This window comes from Lepidochelys kempii, chromosome 2, assembly GCF_965140265.1.
Source record: "Lepidochelys kempii isolate rLepKem1 chromosome 2, rLepKem1.hap2, whole genome shotgun sequence".
Lineage (NCBI taxonomy): Eukaryota > Metazoa > Chordata > Testudines > Cheloniidae > Lepidochelys > Lepidochelys kempii.
The window spans coordinates 2,824,742-2,843,956 of NC_133257.1; the positions used below are offsets into that span (position 1 = coordinate 2,824,742).

General features: G+C 65.9%; 2 protein-coding genes across 4 annotated transcripts in view; one reads left to right on the forward strand and one right to left on the reverse strand.

Annotated features, from left to right (window-relative positions):
- Positions 1–1,582: 1,582 nt before the first annotated feature.
- ADCK5 (aarF domain containing kinase 5) lies at positions 1,583–15,055 on the forward strand. Of its 2 annotated transcripts, XR_012157052.1 has the most exons (16): positions 1,583–1,655; positions 5,444–5,544; positions 7,347–7,496; positions 7,698–7,773; positions 8,281–8,481; positions 8,950–9,090; positions 9,724–9,837; positions 10,150–10,281; positions 10,716–10,799; positions 11,228–11,309; positions 11,535–11,613; positions 11,810–11,901; positions 12,232–12,484; positions 12,662–12,778; positions 12,885–13,157; positions 15,038–15,055. XR_012157052.1 is itself a non-coding variant. In XM_073329885.1 (15 exons), the coding sequence occupies exons 1-15, from the start codon at positions 1,638–1,640 to the stop codon at positions 12,988–12,990; spliced, it is 1,746 nt and encodes a 581-aa protein (XP_073185986.1). In that variant the 5' UTR covers positions 1,583–1,637; the 3' UTR covers positions 12,991–13,173. The 2 variants fall into 2 exon arrangements, 1 of the variants encoding a protein (XP_073185986.1); XM_073329885.1 differs by lacking the exon at positions 15,038–15,055 and having other exon boundaries at positions 12,885–13,173.
- Positions 13,520–19,215, reverse strand: part of CPSF1 (cleavage and polyadenylation specific factor 1) — a 36,954-nt gene continuing 31,258 nt past the window's right edge. For both annotated transcript variants that reach the window (XM_073329879.1, XM_073329878.1), the window contains 9 exons: positions 18,891–19,032; positions 18,210–18,362; positions 17,425–17,601; positions 17,149–17,215; positions 16,718–16,765; positions 15,678–15,833; positions 14,755–14,884; positions 13,830–13,968; positions 13,520–13,701 (listed from right to left, as the gene is read on the reverse strand). In XM_073329879.1, the coding sequence (XP_073185980.1) occupies positions 13,654–13,701; positions 13,830–13,968; positions 14,755–14,884; positions 15,678–15,833; positions 16,718–16,765; positions 17,149–17,215; positions 17,425–17,601; positions 18,210–18,362; positions 18,891–19,032 (1,060 nt within the window). In that variant the 3' untranslated portion in view covers positions 13,520–13,653. The remainder of the gene's footprint in view (positions 13,702–13,829; positions 13,969–14,754; positions 14,885–15,677; positions 15,834–16,717; positions 16,766–17,148; positions 17,216–17,424; positions 17,602–18,209; positions 18,363–18,890; positions 19,033–19,215) is intronic.

Sequence of the window (19,215 nt, forward strand, 5' to 3'; positions counted from 1 at the left end):
GCTGGGCATTTTAAGAGAACTGCATTGTTTGGACTTCTGACTAACCAGTGAGGTGATACAGAAGCTGCTTTGGGCTGGCTTGGTAAATCTAAGTGTTGGGATATCCACCAGCATTTGGGATTTGTTTACCCCATTTTGTTTGCAGTTCAACCTGATTGAGTGATCTCAGCACCATCATCACAGTAGGATACACTCCGGGGGGCTGGGGCGTGTGGGGGGCTGATGCAGGATACACGCTGGGGTGTGTGGGGGGCTGATGCAGGATACACGCTGCGGCGTGTGGGGAGCTGGGGCGTGCTGGGGACCTGGGGTATGATACACCCCAGGGGGCTGGGGCATGTGGGGAGCTGGGGTACGATACGCACACTGGGAACCTGGGGTACGATACACCTCAGGGGGCTGGGGCATATCCTACACCAGCTCCCCACACGCTCCAGCCCCCCAGTGTGTGTATCCTACATCAGCTCCCCACATGCCCCAGTGTGTATCGTACCCCAGGCCCCCAGTGTGTGTATCGTACCCTGGCTCCCCACACACCCCAGCCTCCCAGTGTGTGTATCCTACCCTGGCTCCCCACATGCCCCAGCCCCACCCATGCCCCAGCCCCCCAGTGTGTATTATACCCTGGCTCCTCACACACCCCAGCCCCCCAGGGTGTATCCTACCCCAGCCCCCCACACACACTGGGGGTCTGGGGCGTGTGGGGGGCCAGGGTACGATACACCCTGGGGGACTGGGGCATGTGGGGGGCTGGGGTAGGACACACCCTGGGGGTCTGGGACGTGTGGGGGGCCGGGGTACGATACACCCTGGGGGTCTGGGGCGTGGGTGGGGCCGGGGTACGATACACACCAGGGGTCTGGGGCGTGTGGGGGGCCGGGGTACGATACACCCTGGGGGACTGGGGCATGTGGGGGGCTGGGGTAGGACACACCCTGGGGGTCTGGGACGTGTGGGGGGCTGGGGTACGATACACACCGGGGGTCTGGGACGTGTGGGGGGCCGGGTACGATACACACCAGGGGTCTGGGGCGTGTGGGGGGCCGGGGTACGATACACCCTGGGGGACTGGGGCATGTGGGGGGCCGGGGTAGGACACACCCTGGGGGTCTGGGGCGTGTGGGGGGCCGGGGTACGATACACACCAGGGCCGGGGTACGATACACACCCGCACCCTGCAGGGCTCTGGCTGCTCTGTCCCCTCCAGACACAGCCCCACCCACCCTGAGACTCCGCTGGGCCCAGCCCCCACGAGCAGCCAGAGCCCCGACCTGCGGAACTCCCCGCCACACGGTGCGCGGACACGCCCGCCCCGCCCCCAGCGCCTCGCCCCAGCCCCGCCCCGTCCAGCTTCAGGGCGGGCCCACATGAGGGCCCCGCCCATTCTGCCCACCACTGCGACGGGGGCCTGCGGGCCAATCAGCGAGCGCAATGCGGCTTGGGGGCGGGGCCTGAGTCCGCAGGGTCCCGTCAGAGCGGGGCACGAGAGGCGCCGCGATCCGGGCGGGCCAATCGGCGCTCGCGGTGAGCGAGGGGGTGGAGCCTGGGAGCGGGCGGGCCAATCGACGCGGGGCTGAGTGAGGGGGCGGGGTCTCGGCGGCCCGTGGCGGCGGTGGCGGACGGTGACAGCGGCGGTCATGGAGCTGCGGCGGACGGTGAGGAGAACTGCGGGCCCCGCGCCTGGGCGGGGGCTGCCGGGACCGGACCCCGGGGCCTGGGTCCACCCGGCTGCGGGGCGGGGGGCGGCCGGGACTGGGGCTGGCTCCTCCTCCGCCCGCGGGCTGGTTACTGTGTTTACGGTGTCGCCCCCCCCCGCCGTGCATTCCGCGGGCTGGCTATTGTGTGCATTACGGTACCGCCCCGGTGCTTCCCGCGGGCTGGCTATTGTGTGCATTACGGTACCGCCCCGGTGCTTCCCTCGCGCTCGTTATTGGGTTCATTACGGTACCTTCCGCCCCCCGCCCCGGTGCTTCCCGCGGGCTGGCTATTGTGTGCATTACGGTACTGCCTTGGTGTTTCCCTCACGCTCGCTATTGGGTGCATTACGGTACCGTCCGTCCCCCCACGCTTCCCGAGTTAGTGGGTCCATTACTGTGTGCATTACGGTACCGCCCCCCCCCGCCCTCCCTAGTGTTGGGTATTATGTGGATTTTACGATATTCCCCCCCACACACCTGTGGTTCCTGAGTGCTCGTTGTTATGTGCATTACGGTACCCCCCCCCTATGGTGCACTCACCCCCCCCCCCATGGTGCACTCACCCCCCCCCCCCCATGGTGCCAGGTGCTGCACTGGCCTGGGGCTCCCACAGTCGGAGAGCCCCAAGCTCTGTGCTGCCAGTTTCCCCTCTGCCCCAGCCTGGCCGGGCTGCACAGACGCCCTTGGGAGTCGGTCTCTGCCACGCCGGGTCCCGGCGGGCTTTGACCACGACAGGCAGCCCCTGTGGCTGGCTAGCGTGGCCGGGGCAGGGGAGGCGGATGCCTGCTCCCGGGCCTGGTCTGCCCCAGACGTCGCCCCAGCTGGGACATCGCACCGGGGACCCTTGCCAGGCAGGGCTGGTGGCTCACTCCTGGGACGAGGGAGGCCGTTTGCGCCCGGGCACCAGATCCGCCCAGTGTGCCTGGCACTGGAAAAACACCCCGAGGCCGATTAGGAAACAGCTTCCTGAAGGCGACTTGCCAAGGCCGGCTGGGGGGCTGTGCTGGGGTGGGGGTGAGGGGGAGGGGGAGGAGAGGGGGCTGCGGCTGCAGCCTTGAACCACCGCCGCCATGGGACTGGCGGGAGGCTCCTTGATCTCATGTTTCCTCCCTCCCCCAAGGACAAGTTGTTAATCCAGCCTGAGGCTGGAAATGGGGAAAAAGCCACCAGCTCCTTGTGAGTGCCCATGCTGGGCTCCCAGACAGGGACTGGGGTGCCCCATGGTGCTGCCCGGGGCGGCCCAGCTGTGCACAGCCTGGCAGGGAGCAGTCGGGGTGGCAGATCTGCCACCTCTCCTCCCACTGGGTGGCATGAGGGAGGGTGCGAAGGCAGGAGCCAGGGCAGTGTGCCCGCAGCTCGGCCAGGCTTTGGGCAGTCAGCGCCCATGGGGTGAAGCTGGTTTTGCCTGCTGGCTGCTGGGGGCAGGGACTGCCTGGGCTGGGCACTGTGCCAGGGGACCCTACGCCAGGGATGGGCAGCCCCAGGGCCACGTCGGGTTCCCAGATCATTTTATTTGGCCCACCACAGCCCAGGGCGGAGCAGCAGTCTGGTGGTGCCAGGGCTTAAGGCCACAAAGGGGTGCTGCGGGGGGAGGCCCCCTCGGTCTGTATCGTGTGATGCTATGGTGAGAGCCAATGGCCAGAGCTGGGCCCAGCCCTGCGGGACAGGCCCCTACCTGACCCCTCCTTCCCCAGCATCACTCGCCATCCTGGGGGCATGACCTGACCCCTCCTCCCCCAGCTTCAGCCACCACCCCTCCCCCGGCTTCGCCCACCCACTCCGGGGACAGGACCCGACCCCCCCTCTCCCGGCTTTACCCACCCACCCCAGGGACAGGACCTGACCTTCCCGCTCCCGGCTTCGCCCACCCATCCACCCCAGGGGCAGGACCCGACCCCCCCCAGCCCGGCTTCACTCCCCCCCCCACCCCCGGGGGCAGGCCCAACCCCCTCCTGCTCACAGCCCCTGGCCCACCAAAAGGTGGCTCTCTACCACCTGACAGCTGCCCATCCCTGGATGCCATTGAACTGTAGAGAGAAGTAGCGGCCAGCACACCTGTGGAAGGCGCAGTGAGCACCACGTGAACGGGCGTTACACTCCCGGTATTGATCTAACCCACGTCTATGGGGAGTTGGGGTGTGACGTTCACCGACTGGAACGCGCTCTCCCAGCGTCCGGGTCACCCCAGCAGGTGTCCCCGGCACTTTGCCGGCGTTCGAGGGCAGGCAGGCTGTGAAAGCTGGGAGAGGAAGGGGGCTGTCGCCTCGCCCCCCCCCCCCGGGCTGGCACTCAGCATCTGCCACGGAGACAAGGTGAGGACAGAGCATTCAGGCCCGGGCGGGCACAGTCTGGTGACTGCAATCCAGCTGGGAACCCGGCTGGCTGGAATGCAGGTCCCCGAGGGGATGGGTTGCGAGATACGTCTCCTCTGGGAGCGGGTTCTCCTTTCCCGGGCTTTGCACCAGCGTTTGGCTCCGGCCGCCATTTGGTCTCTAGAACAAGTCAGCTGCTCCTCTTCGCTAACGAGTGCGGCCGGGAGCCGGCTCAGCGCCCGTGGGGCTTGTTCTGGGCTGCGCTGAGAGGGCTTCTCCGCCACGGCGGGGTGGGAAAGCTTTCTCCTAGGCCGGCTGGCCCAGACCATGGGGGAGCGGCCTGTTCCCAAACGCCCAGCCAGCTCCCAGCCTGCGCCCGCTTGCTGACTTCCCCAGTGGTTGAAGCAGTCGACTCCCGAGGCATGTGCTTGCGACATAACACCCGTTTACCCAGCGTAACGACGCAGTGCTGATCCAAACAGGTCTAGCGGGCCCCTCGCTCCCCACGCAATGCCTCCGCCTGCCCGGGGAGCAGCGAGGTCTCACTGCGTCCTCACCTCCTGCGGCCCAGCGCGGTCAGCTGGCGGGAAGTGGGCCTGCTCGGCAGGACTCCTGGGTTCTGCTGTAGGGTGACCGGCTGGCAAGTGTGAAAAATGGAGACGGGGGTGGGGGGTGATAGGCACCTGTGTCAGGCAAAGCCCCGAATATCAGGATTGCGCCTATAAGATCAGGACAGCTGGTCACCCGAGTTCCGTGCTCTGCCTCTGCCGCTGTGACGCATTAGGGAGGGGGGAGTGTTGACCTGGGAATGTGCCCTGGGGATGGGAGACCTGAGAGCCTGTCACCTGAGCCAGGAGGGGGACGGGGAGGTAACACCTCTGCCCAGGAATGTGAACAGAGGCTGCAGGAGGGAGCCTGCTGGGGGGGCTTAGTTTCAGTTTGGGGCTGGGTGGAGGAACACAGGGAACCCCAGGGCTGGGGTCTAAGCTCCCTGCTCCCCCAGAAGGACTTGACTCAGGGGTCCAGGGTGTACCCACAAGCTCCGTTTTGGACTGTGTTCCTGTTGTCCAATAAACCTTCTGTTTTACTGGCTGGCTGAGAGTCTCAGTGAATCCCAGGAAGAGGGGTGCAGGGCCTGGACTCCCCCACACTCCGTGCTCTGCAGTGCAGCTAGGTGATGGTTTGGGTGCGGCTGAGCGAGGTGGGACGGGCATGCTGCCAGTTCTGTGCCTCTCCGGGTTTCCCTGGGGGCAGCTGGGGATGGGAGAAGCTCTGGCTGAGGGAAACTCTGGCTGGTGTCCCACGGTTCTGCTCTGGGAATGTCCCGGGCCCTGGCAGGTCCTGGTGGCAGTGAGTTCCGCAGGCAGTGCCCAGGGTGGCCGTTCCTCGCCTGCACTCTCGGGGTCCCGCTGATCTTTGCGCCTTGCCCCCCAGGTGCAGCTCTGCCGCTTTCACTCCCTCCTGCTGCAGAGGAGGTGCCCATGGCAGCCACCCGCCCTGCACTGCAGACACAGGCCCACCCCTCCGATGCAACGGTAAGCCCGGGGAGCCAGGAGTCCCCAGGACCATCCCCTGCCACCTGGGTGTGTTGGAAACGGCCCTCCCCACGGTGCCCAGCCCCGCCCAGGGCCTGTCTGCACCTGCCTGCCGGGCAGGGTGTGAAATAACGGGGTGGGACGGACCATTGGTGCCTAGGGGGGCCCACACTGAGCTTGCTCAGTCAGGGCAAACTGCAGAGAATGGGGCAGACGATCCCCAAACTGGTGGATTATTCTAACACTTCGATTCACCCAGCCAGCAACAAAACAGCTTCTACAATACCTTGGTGGCGACCCAGGAGCCAACACACACTCCCCTAGAGCGACCCAGCCCGGGGCTCCCCGCCCCCGCAGCCCAGTCAGACGCCATGAGGATGCTTGAGAGTCTTGCTCATCGTGTATAAAGTTCTGCCAGTCCCCAGGGGTCGGCCACGTCACCCCCCAGCTCAATGGATAGTTCAGATCTTACCCAAACACACGCTTCCAGCCAGCTCGTATTAACCACGCTAAGACTGATTAAACAAGACGAGAGAGGGTGGTGGGTCAAAGCTGGTTACACATCCGGATATGAACCGAGCTCTCCCAGCAGTTTCACAGCAGACATGGTGAGCTGCTGAGTGCAAAAAGTCCATGTGTAGGTTTCAGAGGAGCAGCCGTGTTCGTCTGTATCCGCAAAAAGAACAGGAGGACTTGTGGCACCTTAGAGACTCACCCATTTATCGGAGCATGAGCTTTCGTGAGCTACAGCTGAATGCGTCCGATGCAGTGAGCCGTAGCTCACAAAAGCTTATGCTCCAGTAAATGGGTTAGTCTCTAAGGTGCCACAAGTCCTCCTGTTCTTAGTCCATGTGTAATTTGTTCTAATTCTTCCACAAGGAGGAGCAGGGACTCCAGACTGGAGCTGGAGATCTCAGTCTTGTGACTCAGGCTTCCTCTGATGAAGCTTAAGCAGATCTGAGCTACAGGATCAGGGCCCTAGAGTTCCTTTATAGATCCCCGGCAGCCTGCGACAGCCTCTGGCCAGCAGGCATTCCTCGGGTGCAGCATTGTGGCTTTGCCGTAAAACCTCCAGTTGCCTTTGTATGCGCACGTAACTCGTTGCGTTCACCAGCACAAGGTAATTCTCCACTGGGCACTTGGCAAACTTCACTGAGAACTAGAGCCAGTGACGTCATCCCACCCAGGTTCCAGCTCCACGGTAATGTCCCCGTCTGATCTCGGGAGCAATAGGCTCCAGGGCCAGCCAGGGGCCGGCTGGTTACCTGGGTACCCTCTGACAAGAGCGAGGCACACAGCCAGTTAGGATTCGCCGCTAATGCTCTCGCAATCCCGGTTTGCGTCTCCAAGCGCTGGTCTCTCTGCCGTGGCTGGAGCTGTTTGTCAGGACGGGCCCAGTGACCATTTACAGACTTTTCTAATACGTCTGTAAAGGTAGAAGTTGGGTCATTTCGCCTGCCAGTGGCATGACCCTGTCCTGTCCAGCTCCATGTCACAGGGGGTTGGGCACTGCCCCTCCGCTAGCAGGCCCCGTCGGTTCACCCTTGCTGGGCCGCCAGCCAAGGCCTGTCTGGAGGGGGTGTGGCCTGGCTCTGCTGCACGGGGGGGGCATGGCGGGCACTGGCAGCGGGGGCCATGGAGGGTGGGGTGGGGCCGGGCAGGGCGGTCCCAGGTGCCGTGGAGGTCCCAAGAGCGTGGGGCAGTCACAGGGGGGTGTGGTGACCCCGGGGTGGGGTGGGGCAGTCACAGGAGGGGGCGGAGGTCATGGGGGGGCTCTCACCACTGTCCCCTTGTCCCTCCAGCGGGGGCCGGCGCAGGGGCCTGCTGTGGAAAGCGCTGCTGGCTGCGGGGTTGGGGCTGCCCCTGGCGGCCGGGACGCGCTACGGCCTGGCTGATGCCCAGGAGCGGAGGAAGATGCGGCTGCTGGTGGAGGGCGTCGGGCGCTTCGGCAGGTGGGTGTCGGCAGTGTCACACACACACCCCCCACCCCAGTACGAGGGGCTCCCTCTGCACGGGCGCCCAGGCGACTCCAGGGAAGGAGCAAGCTCCCAGGCCCCACTGCAGGGGGAATCAGGTCTCCTGGGTTCTCTGCCGGCCCCAGGCCAGTTGTCCTTCCCGTGGCCGTGCTGAGCCGTCCCGCCCTGTCGCTGCAGGTCCCTGTACCTGGGCATGCGGATCTCGTTGGATTACTGGTGGACGGCCCACGTGGTGCTGCGGGGCGTGGACGAGGTATGTTCCCTGCTGCATGGGGACCCGTGTGCCCCTTGGCTGCGACCCAGTGCCAGTCCCCTCCCGAGCCAGATGGGTCACTGCCAGGCGCCCCGATCCCACGGTGATGGGCATGGGGTCAGTGTGCAGGGGGTCACAGATGCTGTCTGGAGGGGTTTTCAGAGGGGGAGCCCCTCTCCTGCCACTGCTGCTGGCGTCCTGGGCAGGTCCCGCCTCCCTGGCCATGCAGCCCCCAGGGCGCAGCGCCCCCTGCTGGTGGGCGTGTCCCTCCATCGAAGCCCCATTACCCCTTTGCTTGGGACATGTCTTCTGCTGGCCATCCCCAGGCGCCCCCTGCTGGCCGGGTCCCTGTGCCCGTGCCCCCTGCTGGCCGCACTCTGGCACCCGTGCCCCCTGCTGGCCGTGACCGGACACCCACTGCTGGCCGCACCTGGGCGCCCGCGCCCCCTGCTGGCCGTGCCCTGCCGGTGCTAACGGCTGCTCCCTGCCCCGTCTCCCTGTCGGCAGAACAGCCCGGAGTACAAGGAGGCGACGTCAGCCTGTCATCAGCGAGCGGCCGACTGCCTGGTGCAGGGCGCCATCCGCAGCGGGGGCCTGTACATCAAGCTGGGCCAGGGCCTGTGCGCCTTCAACCACCTGCTGCCGCCCGAGTACATCAGCACCCTGCGCGTGCTGGAGGACCAGGCCCTCAAGAGGGGCTGCGGGGAGGTGAGTGCCGGCTCTGCGGGGCTCCTGGAGACGGGCATCACTTCAGCCACCACCACTGCCCCCAGGGCGAGGGGCCAGGCTGGCAGCCCTGGGGCTGGAGCCCCCTCTGCCTCTAGCTTCCCCCAGCTGCACCGGGGGAGGGGGGGGCTGGGCAGAGCTCTCCATTCTGCACAGCACTGACTGAGCACCCGCCGCCCCCCCCCTCTGGAGCATGGGCGCTGGTTGCTCCTGCAGGCTGGGTGAGGGGGACACCTGCCCGAATCCCCCCCCCCCTCAACTCATAGCACACAGAGCACAGCTGGAAACTCTGGTTTGGTCTCTGCTGCCCTGGGGCCGCTCAGAACCAGAGCTCCCGCGCGTGGCATCTTCAGCGGCTGAGCCCTCCCGGCCAGCCCTGCCCGCTCTGGGCACGAGCCGGTGCCGGAGGGCAGCTCCCTGATGGCCAGCCCTCCCTGTCCCCTGCTGCAGGTGGATGAGTTGTTCCTGGAAGATTTCAAGGCCACAGCCGACACGCTCTTCCGGGAGTTCAACTACCACCCCATGGCCGCAGCCAGCCTGGCCCAGGTGCACAAGGCCCGGCTCCAGGACGGCACGCTGGTGGCTGTGAAGGTGCGTGAGCCGGAAGGGCTGGTGTGACTGACCTCCCTTGCTGGGGCTGGCTCCATACGGGGCCCTTGCCTCCCCCGCGGTCCCAGTCAGAACAGCCGGGCTGGGGTCATGGAGCCAGAGGGGCCCAGCTGCAGCCCTCTTCAGCCCCACAGTCCTGGCCCCAGCCTGGGCTGAGAGCAGCCCTGCGTTGCTGGGTGGGAGCAGGGGCAGGCAGCTCAGGCTGATGGAGGGGGCCTGCAGGGTGGAGGACAGGCTAGGACCCGAGGCAACTCCCAAGACTTGCCTCCATGGGAAATCTCCAGCAGCTGCTCCCCTAGGGCTGGGGCTGGGAGGGAGATGGGGGCTCTGCCCCAGGCAGGGGTGTGTAGTGCCCAGCATGGAGCAGCCCCGATCCCTGCTGGAAGCCTCCCGGGCACGGATACTCAGCATGAGGAGCCAGGACGCTGCCGGCTCCGTGGGGCTGCAGTCTGAGCCCTGCAGGGGGTGCTGCCAACGCGAGGCCCCCTGCTCTGCAGGCAGACAGGGCAGCATGTGGGGGGGGGGTCCGGCCCCAGGCCGGGGGTGGTGAATTGCATTCTGGGACGTGTCGTCCCTGAGGGCAGCCAGCGGCTGAGGCGGGTCTCTGCCCCCCAGGTGCAGTACATCGACCTGAGGGACAGGTTCGACGGGGACATCCGCACGCTGGAGCTGCTGCTGCGCATCATCGAGTTCATGCACCCCAGCTTCGGGTTCAGCTGGGTCCTGAAGGTACCGGCGCCGCCCGAGCCCCTTGGACTGGTGCCACATCCCGGGTGCAGGGCCGGTGCTGCCGGGTGCGGGCGCTCCAGGCTCCGTTCGCCCCGGGCCTGGGCTGTTAGCGCCCGCCCGTGGGCCCTGCCCCAGGCCAGGAGCTTCCCTCCGTGCCAGCAGGACAAGGCGCTGAGCGGAAATCAGGGCAGTTGGTGCCCCGTGCTGCGGGATATGTGCCCCCCCTTGGCATAGGAACGCTCTGGCTAGCCCAGCTGTAAGGGGCCCCTGGCCATGCCATTGCCCACCCCTGCCCTCCCTCCCCCTCCGCAGGACCTGAAGGGGACGCTGGCCCAGGAGCTGGACTTCGAGAACGAGGGCCGGAACGCGGAGCGCTGTGCCGAGGACCTGCGCCACTTCCCATACGTCGTGGTCCCCAAGGTGCACTGGGACAAGTGCAGCAAGGTGGGGACGAAGGATGGCCGTGCCCCGGCCATGGCTCCAGCTGCCCACGCTGCACCCCGGGCGCGGGGGCCCAGCCATGTCTCCAGCCGCCAGCTGGGTAGGACGCCTGGCTGCAGCCTGAGCTGCACAGGCCCCTCCTCTCCTGGGGCCGGGTGGGTTTAGCCCCCAGCCCCAGCAGGCAGCTGGGGTCACCCCCTCACCCCAGATGTGGGCTCTATGGAGACTAGCTCCTTCCCCCCCAAGGGGACACAGGAGACCCCCCTCGCCCTGGTAACTAGGCCCAACACCAGGGGAAGGACCTGCGCCCCAGCCCCTGCACCCCAGCCCCTGGGGCCGTAGGGCTTACCCTAGTTCTCTCTGGCTGCATCCTGGAGAGCAGGGCCCCAGCCCCCGCCCCCGCCCACCCCCTCCTGATCCCCATCTTCTCCCTGCAGAGAGTCCTGACAGCAGATTACTGCGAAGGCTGCAAAATCAACAATGTAGAGAGCATCAGGGCGCAGGGCCTGGGCCTGAAGGACGTGAGTGAGGCGTTGCTGTTCGGTGAAGGGGGAGCTTCCCTGGGGTGATTGGGGACCAGGAAGGAGGGCCCAACAGGCAGAGTCCCAGTGGATTCTGTGAACCTGCCCCTGGGCATAGGGCTGCCATGTTTAAGCTCCCCACCCCCCACAGCCGCTCGTAGCGTTCCTGCAGGTTGGGACTCAGCTGCCACGGTCCACCCCAGAGGCGGCTGCATTCACTGGCAGGCAAAGCACTCCCCTTCCGCACGAGCACTGCGGAACGGCTGAATGATGGCACTTGCTGAAGGCCCTTCCCTGTTCAATGGAGCCCCGGTGCTGCCCTTGGCTGCCAGGCACCAGTGTCTGCAGGCTTGGCCCATCTGCTGCCCTTGGGGTGGGTGTCTGCCTTAGGGCACTCAGCAGCTCACCCCCGTCTCGCCCTCTTGCAGACCGCAGACAAGCTGATCCAGATGTTTGCCGAGCAGATCTTCTACACGGGCTTCATCCACGCGGACCCGCACCCTGGGAACGGTACGGGGGGAGCAGGGAAAGCCCAGCACAGAGGCACTGCCCTCTCCCCTCCAGGGGCACCTTTGCCTTCGTGGCCCCCAGGCTGGGCGGGGCCAGGGGTTCTCTCCAGAGCAGGCCGGCTGCAGCCCCCTGCCCGAGCGCCAAGGGGAGGCGGCCAGTGGAGGAAGCAGGTTGGGCGCCGAGGGGAGGGCTGGGTGCTGTGCAGTGACCTGCTCTGTGTTGCAGTGCTGGTGCGGAAGGGTCCTGACGGGAAGGCCCAGCTGGTGCTGTTGGATCACGGCCTCTACGAGTTCCTCAGTGAGAGGTAGGGACCGGGCAGGGGGCCGGGGGTTCGTGGATAGGGGGCAGCGCACCAGGGCCCAATGTCTCCACCCCTGCAGGCAGCCCTGGGTGACGCGGTCCCACCCCCCCCCGTGGGGCAGGCAGCCCTGGGTGACGCGGTCCCACCCCCCCCGTGGGGCAGGCAGCCCTGGGTGACGCGGTCCCTCTCCCTGTGGCAGTGACCGGACGGCACTGTGCAAGCTGTGGCGAGCCATCATCCTGCGGGACGACGCAGCCATGAGGGCCTGCTCCGCCGAGCTGGGCGTGAAGGGTGAGTGAGGCTTGGGGGGTCTCTGGCCTGGGCATGGGAGATGTGGTGAGAGGGGCCCCAGCCAATTCCCATGCTGGGGGCTGGTTCACTGCACTAAGCTCTGTCTCCACCTCGCTCGCCGGGGAGGGGGGGCGCAGAGGCTGGGAGGATTGAGTGGTTCAGACCCTCCGGCTCCTAGCCTGGGCCCCTGGGCTCTGCCCCCACCTCGCTCGCCGGGGAAGGGGGGCGCAGAGGCTGGGAGGATTGAGTGGTTCAGACCCTCCGGCTCCTAGCCTGGGCCCCTGGGCTCTGCCCCGGCTCCCCTGACGGCCAGGCTTGGCCTCGCCCCAGATTATTTCCTCTTCTGCGAGATCCTGATGCAGAGGCCCATCCACATGGGGCAGCTAAGGCTGGCCAACATCCTGACGCGGGAGGAGACGCTCTACATGCAGGCCATGGCCCGGCACCACTTCGACCGCATCATGCAGGTGCTCAAGGACCTGCCCCGGCCCATGCTGCTCGTCTTCCGTAACATCAACACGGTGCGCAGCATCAACATCGCCCTGGGCGCCCCCGTCGACCGCTACTTCGTCATGGCCAAGAGGTGAGCGGGGCTGCCCCCCAGCTCCCGGGTACAGGCTGCAGCAACAGAGGGGAGCCCGTGGCGCCAGCATGCAGCCCTGCCCGGCCCCCCTGCACCAGGGTGGGCTTGTGCCCAGTACAGAGGGCGATGGGCGCCAAGGGGAGCCCCGGGCCTGACCTGGCTCCTCTGTCTCTGCAGTGCTGTGAAGGGCTGGAGCAGGATCGCCGGCCACAAATCCTCAGGCATCCGCAGCAGCAGCCTCGTCTGCTGGCTCCGGGTGAAGTGGGAGAGCCTCAAGTTCGAGATTGCCCTCAGGTAAGGTGGGGTGCGGGTGCGAGCTCGGGCTCCTGCACCGGGATGTTGACTCGAAGCAGGGGTGCTGCCGGCGCACGCTTCACAGGGTCTCTTTCTTCCTCCCCAGGCTGGAGACGTTCTCCATGAGGCTGATGGCCTCCTTCATTCGCTTCCTCGCTGACGTGGGCTTCCTCTCCGAGAGTGACCAAATCTACGAGTACCTCCAGGCCTAGCTGAGCTGCCAGCGCAGACAAGGGCAGACCCAGGCCTGCTGCGGCCTCGCGGGCTGACTGGATTGGACGCCAGGGGCAGCGAGCCTTGCCAGCGGGAGCCTGGGCCTTTCCCTGTGGCTGCATCAGCTCCGGGGGCCGCACAGACCCTGGTCTTACACTAATAAAAGGTGTGTGGGCACCCCACAGCAGGTGGTCAGTGGTGCTGCAAGGGGAGCGGTGGGGGGAAAGGAGCCAGGCCCCCTCCCTCAATGGCTTTCCGTGCAAGGGAGCCTGTACGGGGGGGCGGAGACACCCACTTCTCCAGACAGGTTGCCTGTGCGGCCATGGCCCCTCCTGGCCAGTGCTGGGGCTGGAGGGCAGGGGATGAGGCACATGCCTGCCCCTTCACCCTGGGGTTGCAGCCAGGGCCATGCTCTGCCCTGGCCCCCAGCCTGCTGCAGCCTGGCGGGCCAGCATCTCTCTCTGTGCCAGCCGCCAGCAGGGCTCTGCCCTGTAAGCATCAGCCCCCAGCAAACACCACAGCCAGGAGCGCATTGTGCTTTTTCTTTACAAACCCCACCCAGTTCGTACAAAGTCGGGCCGGGCACTCCTAGCCCGGACTCCGAGGAATTTACAAGAGCTGGGGCAGGTGCTGGCCCTGCGGCCCCGTCTGCCCAGAGTCCATTAGAAATGAGCCGTGACGCGGTCAATTTCCAACAAGTCCTCCAGGATCTGCAGGGAAAGAAGCAGGCAAGTTAGGGGAGGGGTTACTGACTGGGGAGTGGGTGGCTAACCCCTCTGGGGTGGGGCTGCCACAGCCCAGGGGCCAGCCTGCAGTCAGAGCGAGGGGCCCGACTCACAATGTCTGGCGTGGTGCCGATCTTCTTGGCCAGCTCGTTGCGCTCCATGGCGCTCAGGTAGAGGTAGCGGGTCAGCAGCTCCCCGTCCAGGATGTTGCGCACGGCATTCTGCAGGGTCCGGCGGTCCACGTGCAGCATCCTGCAGGAGAGGAGCTGCAGCTACCAGCAGGGACAGCCAGCCGAGGCGGGGCAGCGGCCCAGGCTGGCGTGCCGCCCCGCTGCCCTTCCCACGGGGTCCGGGCACTTCGGATGGCCCAGGGAAAGGCACCGGGTGAAAGCCCCGTGTCCCCCTGAAGGGAGAGCTGGGGAAGCTCGCTGACCTTGGTGAGGCTGCTGGGATGGCAGGTTTGTGCTATGGCCAACAGGCCATGGGGGACCACATGGAGCCCCAGCTCCTCTCCCCAAGAGCCCTAGCACCTCCTGGGCCCTGCCCCAGCGGAAGACACCCTCCTGCATCAAAGCCTCCCACCCTGCATGGAGTCCTAGGAAGAGGCTGGCCCTGCCCCAGGAGCCCCACACACTGTTTTGAGGTCTATCCCCCCTTGCTGTAGAGCTGGGGGGCACCAGGGCTGAGTGCAGCCCCACGCAGGCACACCCAGCACCTCCCTGGAGACACTTCACCACATCTCTCCTGCTACTGGCAGGGGGCAGCTGAGCCCAGGGTCATGCCCGTAGGACACAGCCCTTCCCCCTGACCGAGGGTACAGGGTACTGGCACCCAGCAGCTGATCCCTGCCCCTCCAGGGTCAGACAGGCTAAATGCCATCCTTCCTTAAGGGTCCCCTAGAGCTCAGCCCAGATGCCTCCACCTCTGGGGTGGAGAGCAGCCACCAGGCGCACACCAGGAGGGGAGGGGGGTCTGGCCAAGGGCAGCGGGGCAAGGCAGAGGCTGGGAGCAGATGGTGTGTGGGGAGTGGGGCAGTACCTGAAGGCCCGGGGGTTGAGGCCGGCATGGTGTGGCAGCATGGTGGTGAGGGCGTTCTGCAGCATCAGCAAGCGCCGGTACGTCTTCTCCAGCATGGGCAGGAGGAGGCCGATCCCACCGTCCAGCGTGGCTGGGGGGAGGAGAACAGCCCAGTCAGGGAAACCCGGAACGCCCCGCCGCGAAGGGAGGCTCCCTGGGCTGGGCCAGCAGCAAGCCCTGGGAGCTCAGGGTAACAGGGAATGGGCCTCAGGTGCCCCCTGCAAGATAACCCCTTCCATTGCAGAACCCGGAGCGAGGCCGGCAGCTCCAACGCCTTCCCCGCCCGCTAGCCCCACCCTGTCCTACTCCGGACACCAGTGCTGGGACGCACTTCCCACAGCCCCAGGCAAGCCCCTGCTCCCATTGCAGGCTGTGCACATCCCCTGTGGTCCTGACCTGGCCTGCGCCTGGCCCCACAGATGCACCTGATGCCCACTCCGACCCCATCTCCCCCCACAAGCCACCGCGTGGCTCCTCCGCTTCCCGGCACCGAACACGAGCTCCTCCACGACCACGTCCCCCGGCAGACCTGAGCCCCGCACTGGTCCGCCCACGTCTCTTTCTGCTTTGCCTGCCTCCCTGGCCCATGTCAGCCCCTCTACATGCCTACCCCAACCCGGCTGGAAGCCTCTGGGGCAAAGCCTCCAGAGCACAGCCCCGCGTGGAGGACACAGATGTAGGGCCGGGGTGGAGACACACTCGACCTTCACTCCCCCCACCCACATGGCAGCTGCCTCCGGAGACGGCCACCTGCTCGGCCCAGGCACCATCTCAGTTTGTACAGCCCCCGGCACAACAGGGGTCCAGCCTGGCTGCTCCCCCAGCATGTGGATGGGTCAGAACTGGGCACAGCGCTGCCCTCTGCAGGCCGGAGCCCAACCTACCGAACCAGGTGATGTGCTTGCTCTCCCAGGCACTGGACTTCTTGGTGACGCCGTCGGTGGCCCAGCGGCACGGCGTCCTCCAGAAGGTGTTGACGTGGGCGCCCACGTGGAAGTCGGCCCTGCGCAGCAGCCGCATCCCACCGAAGCTCTCCTTGGCTAAGAGAAGGAGCAGGAGCAATTCCATCAGGGCGAGGTGTGGCCCATGGAGACTACAGTTCCCAGCATGCTCCGCTCCACAGGTGATGGAGCATGGCACGCTGAGCGCTGGAGTCTCCATGGGCCGCACTCCCGAAGGGGCTGGACTAGCTGGAGTCCTCAGGCTCCCACCCAGCTACCGATGCGGCTCTGGCTGCGCCGGCAGGAAGGACTTTCCAGTCCCATGTTCAGGGGGCCACAGGTTGTTAGATGTTCCTGTGGGTTCCATGCTGCTCTGTTTACGTGCAGCCCTACAGTATTATTATCCGGCACTGCAACAGGCCAGAAACAGAGCCAGATGGGGAACGACCACAGTGGGGCAGACCAATGGTCCATCTGGCCTAGTATCCTGTCTTCCAGCAGTGGCCGGTGCCAGGTGCTTGAGAGAGAACAAACAACGGGGCGATTTCAGTGACCCGTCCTATGAGCCAGTCCCTGGTTCTGGCAGTTGGAGGCTCGTGGTGGGTGTCCCTAGCTAATTAGACCCTGGGCTAATCAGAGGCAAGGTGGGTGAACCACAGTGGTCGGTGTAGCTGGAACGCCTGGCTCTCACCCAGAGAAGCTGGCCCAATAAAAGCTGTTCCCTCCCCCCTGGTGTTTCTGACACAGCTCAGCCAGCAGCCACCAACGGACTGGGCTCTTCTCCAGCCTATTTGGCTGGGCTCCCAAAGCACCAGACAAATACGAGTGTCATTGTGTCTGTGCTAGAGGGGAAGGGACTGGCCCCCTCACAGCCCCAGAGCGAGTCATTGGGAGAGCAGGGGCTATCCCTGGTCCTGTGTGCTAGCCATGGCCCTCTGCAGGGAGGGGCATGGCTTAGAAGCGGAGGGTGCAGAAGGCCTTACCTTCAGGCAGGTACATATAGACCATGAGGTTGCGATCGCGATCTGACACTGCGGGGAGAGAACAGATCAACAACGTTGCTCTGGGCAGCATTTCAGCCCCACCAGAAACACAGAGCTACCCAAGAGCCCCCACCCTGGTGGGCACGCTCCAGCTCCCCCGCCCTGGGCCCAAACCTGGATCCAGCCCCCATCCTGATCTGCCCACAGCTGCTGGCTCTGCCCTCAACACCCCCCACCCGCAGCAGCTCTCAGTTCTCAGCATGGTCACCGCACTGAGAAGAGAGGGCCCAGGCAGTTCCAGCCCCACCAGCTTGTCCAGCCGGGACTGGGGTTGCCCATGGGGGTCTCCCTCCCTTGCTGGCCTCCCTGGCTCTGGGCAGGACGCCCAGCCAAGCCCTATGTGCGGGGGATGGAGAAGGAGCAGCACATACCCAGGAAGCCCAGCTGGTCGGTGTCCACCATGAAGTCCACACTGTACACCTCCAAGGGCTTGGCATCCTGCAGCAGGAGAAACGGGTCAGGGGGAGTGCACACAGCCACGGGCGGGGACCCAGCACCCCCCAGCACCACGTCAGGGAGTGACTAAGGTACCATGCTGAGCCCTGCTCTTGGCTCCGGGCAGACCCCTCCTTCCCGCAGAGCCTCTCCACCCTCCCAGCTCCCCCGTGGGCCAGGTCCTGCAGACACCCCCCGGGCCCAGCCCACACCCGGCTGACGAGCGACAGCGTCTTGCTCTCCTCCTGGTAGCGCAGCAGCGAGATGCTCTTCATGACGTCAGCCGCCAGGATGAAGTTCTTGACGCTGATCATCTGGTGGATGTAGAGCTGCGTGTCGATGAAGGCCATGCCCGTCAGGTCGTTGTCCTTCAGGCTCCACAGGAAAATCTGCAGGGGGCAAGGGCGCCAGGCTCACGGCCATGGACAGGCAATGCAGCAGGGGGCAGACTGCCTGAGATGGGGCCTGACTGGAACCAGTAACCTGGAATATCCCCCGCCCCACTCCTATCCCAGGGCTGGGTGAGAGCCAGCGCTCCCAGAGGGAACAGGCCCCATATTCCATAACCACACCCCCTGAGCCAGCCATTCACCACCCCCCACACACCCTCTGGGGCTGGATCAGAACCAGCGCTCCCCAGAGGGAACAGGCCTCATACCCCGCTCCCTGCCAGCCCACCCTAAAGGCAGCGGCTGCCCTGTGGTGTCTCAGGCTGGCACTGGTTCATGCTCAGACTCCACCGCCCAGGGCACTTGGTCCCCAAGACCAGCTGGAGGAGACGGGACTCTGTTCCCCAGGTGGTGCCCTCCCTGAATCGGGACGGTTAGCCGCCGGGCAGCTGCTGGAATGGGGTGGCACCAAGGGCCCGTTTCTTGCCCACAGCCCCCTCTGGGCCAAGCTTCTCGGCAGAGTTTTGTGCAGTTTCTCTGTGGTGGGGGAGGACAATGAGAGGCTCCTGGCGGCCCCTGCTGGTCCAGCTGGGGAACAGGCCCCTCACCTTCTGGCCAATGGCCGACACCAGGTAGCCGTGGCAGTGACAGAGTGCCGTCACCGGGCCCTTCTGCTCCTTCTCATACAGCACCTTGAACTTGTTCTTGGTAAGCGGCTGCCCCGGCTCCGGCACCACCTCGATGATGTCCATGATGAGGATCTGCAGAGACGGGTGGGACAGGGGGCTGTGAGCGAGGGGCCGCTCCCTCCCAGCTGCCCTGAGAGCCCGGCCGCAGGGCTGCCCGCACCAGGCTCCACACACCGGCCTGGGCTGAGGGAGGGAGGCGACCCCCACCCCCAGGGCCCATCAGAGCCGCGGAGAAAGCATGCCCCACAAGGAGCCCGGCTTCATGGAGAGAGTCGGGGAAGTGACACCTGCCCTCCTGCCCCCCATGACAGGTATCTCTTGGGCACAGTCCAGCAGCTCCCACGCGGCGACCTGGCCAAGTGCTGGGTGCAGATGATGGCTCCGCCAAGGGAAGGTGGGGTCAGCACAGTCCAGCCTCCATCAAGGTGCAAGGTGGAGGGGGCAGCCAGGAGGGCAGAGGGATGGGCTTAGTAGGGGGCGCTGTGATGCAGGGAGCGGGGCCGGGGCTTGGTGGGAGGACGTGCAGGGAAAGGATGGGGGAGGCAAGCCCCAGGCCCCCCAGGGTGCTGCTGGGGCAAAGCGAGGCCAGCCCGCACTCACCCGGCCGCGGCAGGTCACCTCCTCGCCCTGCATGAGACACGTGCCGGCGGCAATGTAACCCTTCAGCCCCGACACCGTCTCCTCGCTCTTCAGCGACACCGTCTTCATGCAGGTCACGTGCTCCCATTCCTCCAGCTCGATCCTGGGCAAGCGGGAGAGGCAGGCACAGGTCAGGGGAGCAGGGAGCCCCACACCAGAGCAGCCAGGGCCAGGATGGGAACTGGCCCTTTTGGCCCAGGGCACCAGGCTCCTCCTCCCAGACACAACCACTCATGGGCCAGCATCCTGCCCCATCTCCCTCTGCTGTGGGGGGCAGGGGGAGGCC

Excerpts from the sequence above, each read along its gene's own strand:
- ADCK5 (XM_073329885.1), top strand. Across the intron at positions 5,545-7,346 it reads CCCACCCCTCCGATGCAACG|CGGGGGCCGGCGCAGGGGCC; the intron begins GTAAGCCCGGGG and ends TTGTCCCTCCAG. Across the intron at positions 8,482-8,949 it reads TCAAGAGGGGCTGCGGGGAG|GTGGATGAGTTGTTCCTGGA; the intron begins GTGAGTGCCGGC and ends CCCCTGCTGCAG.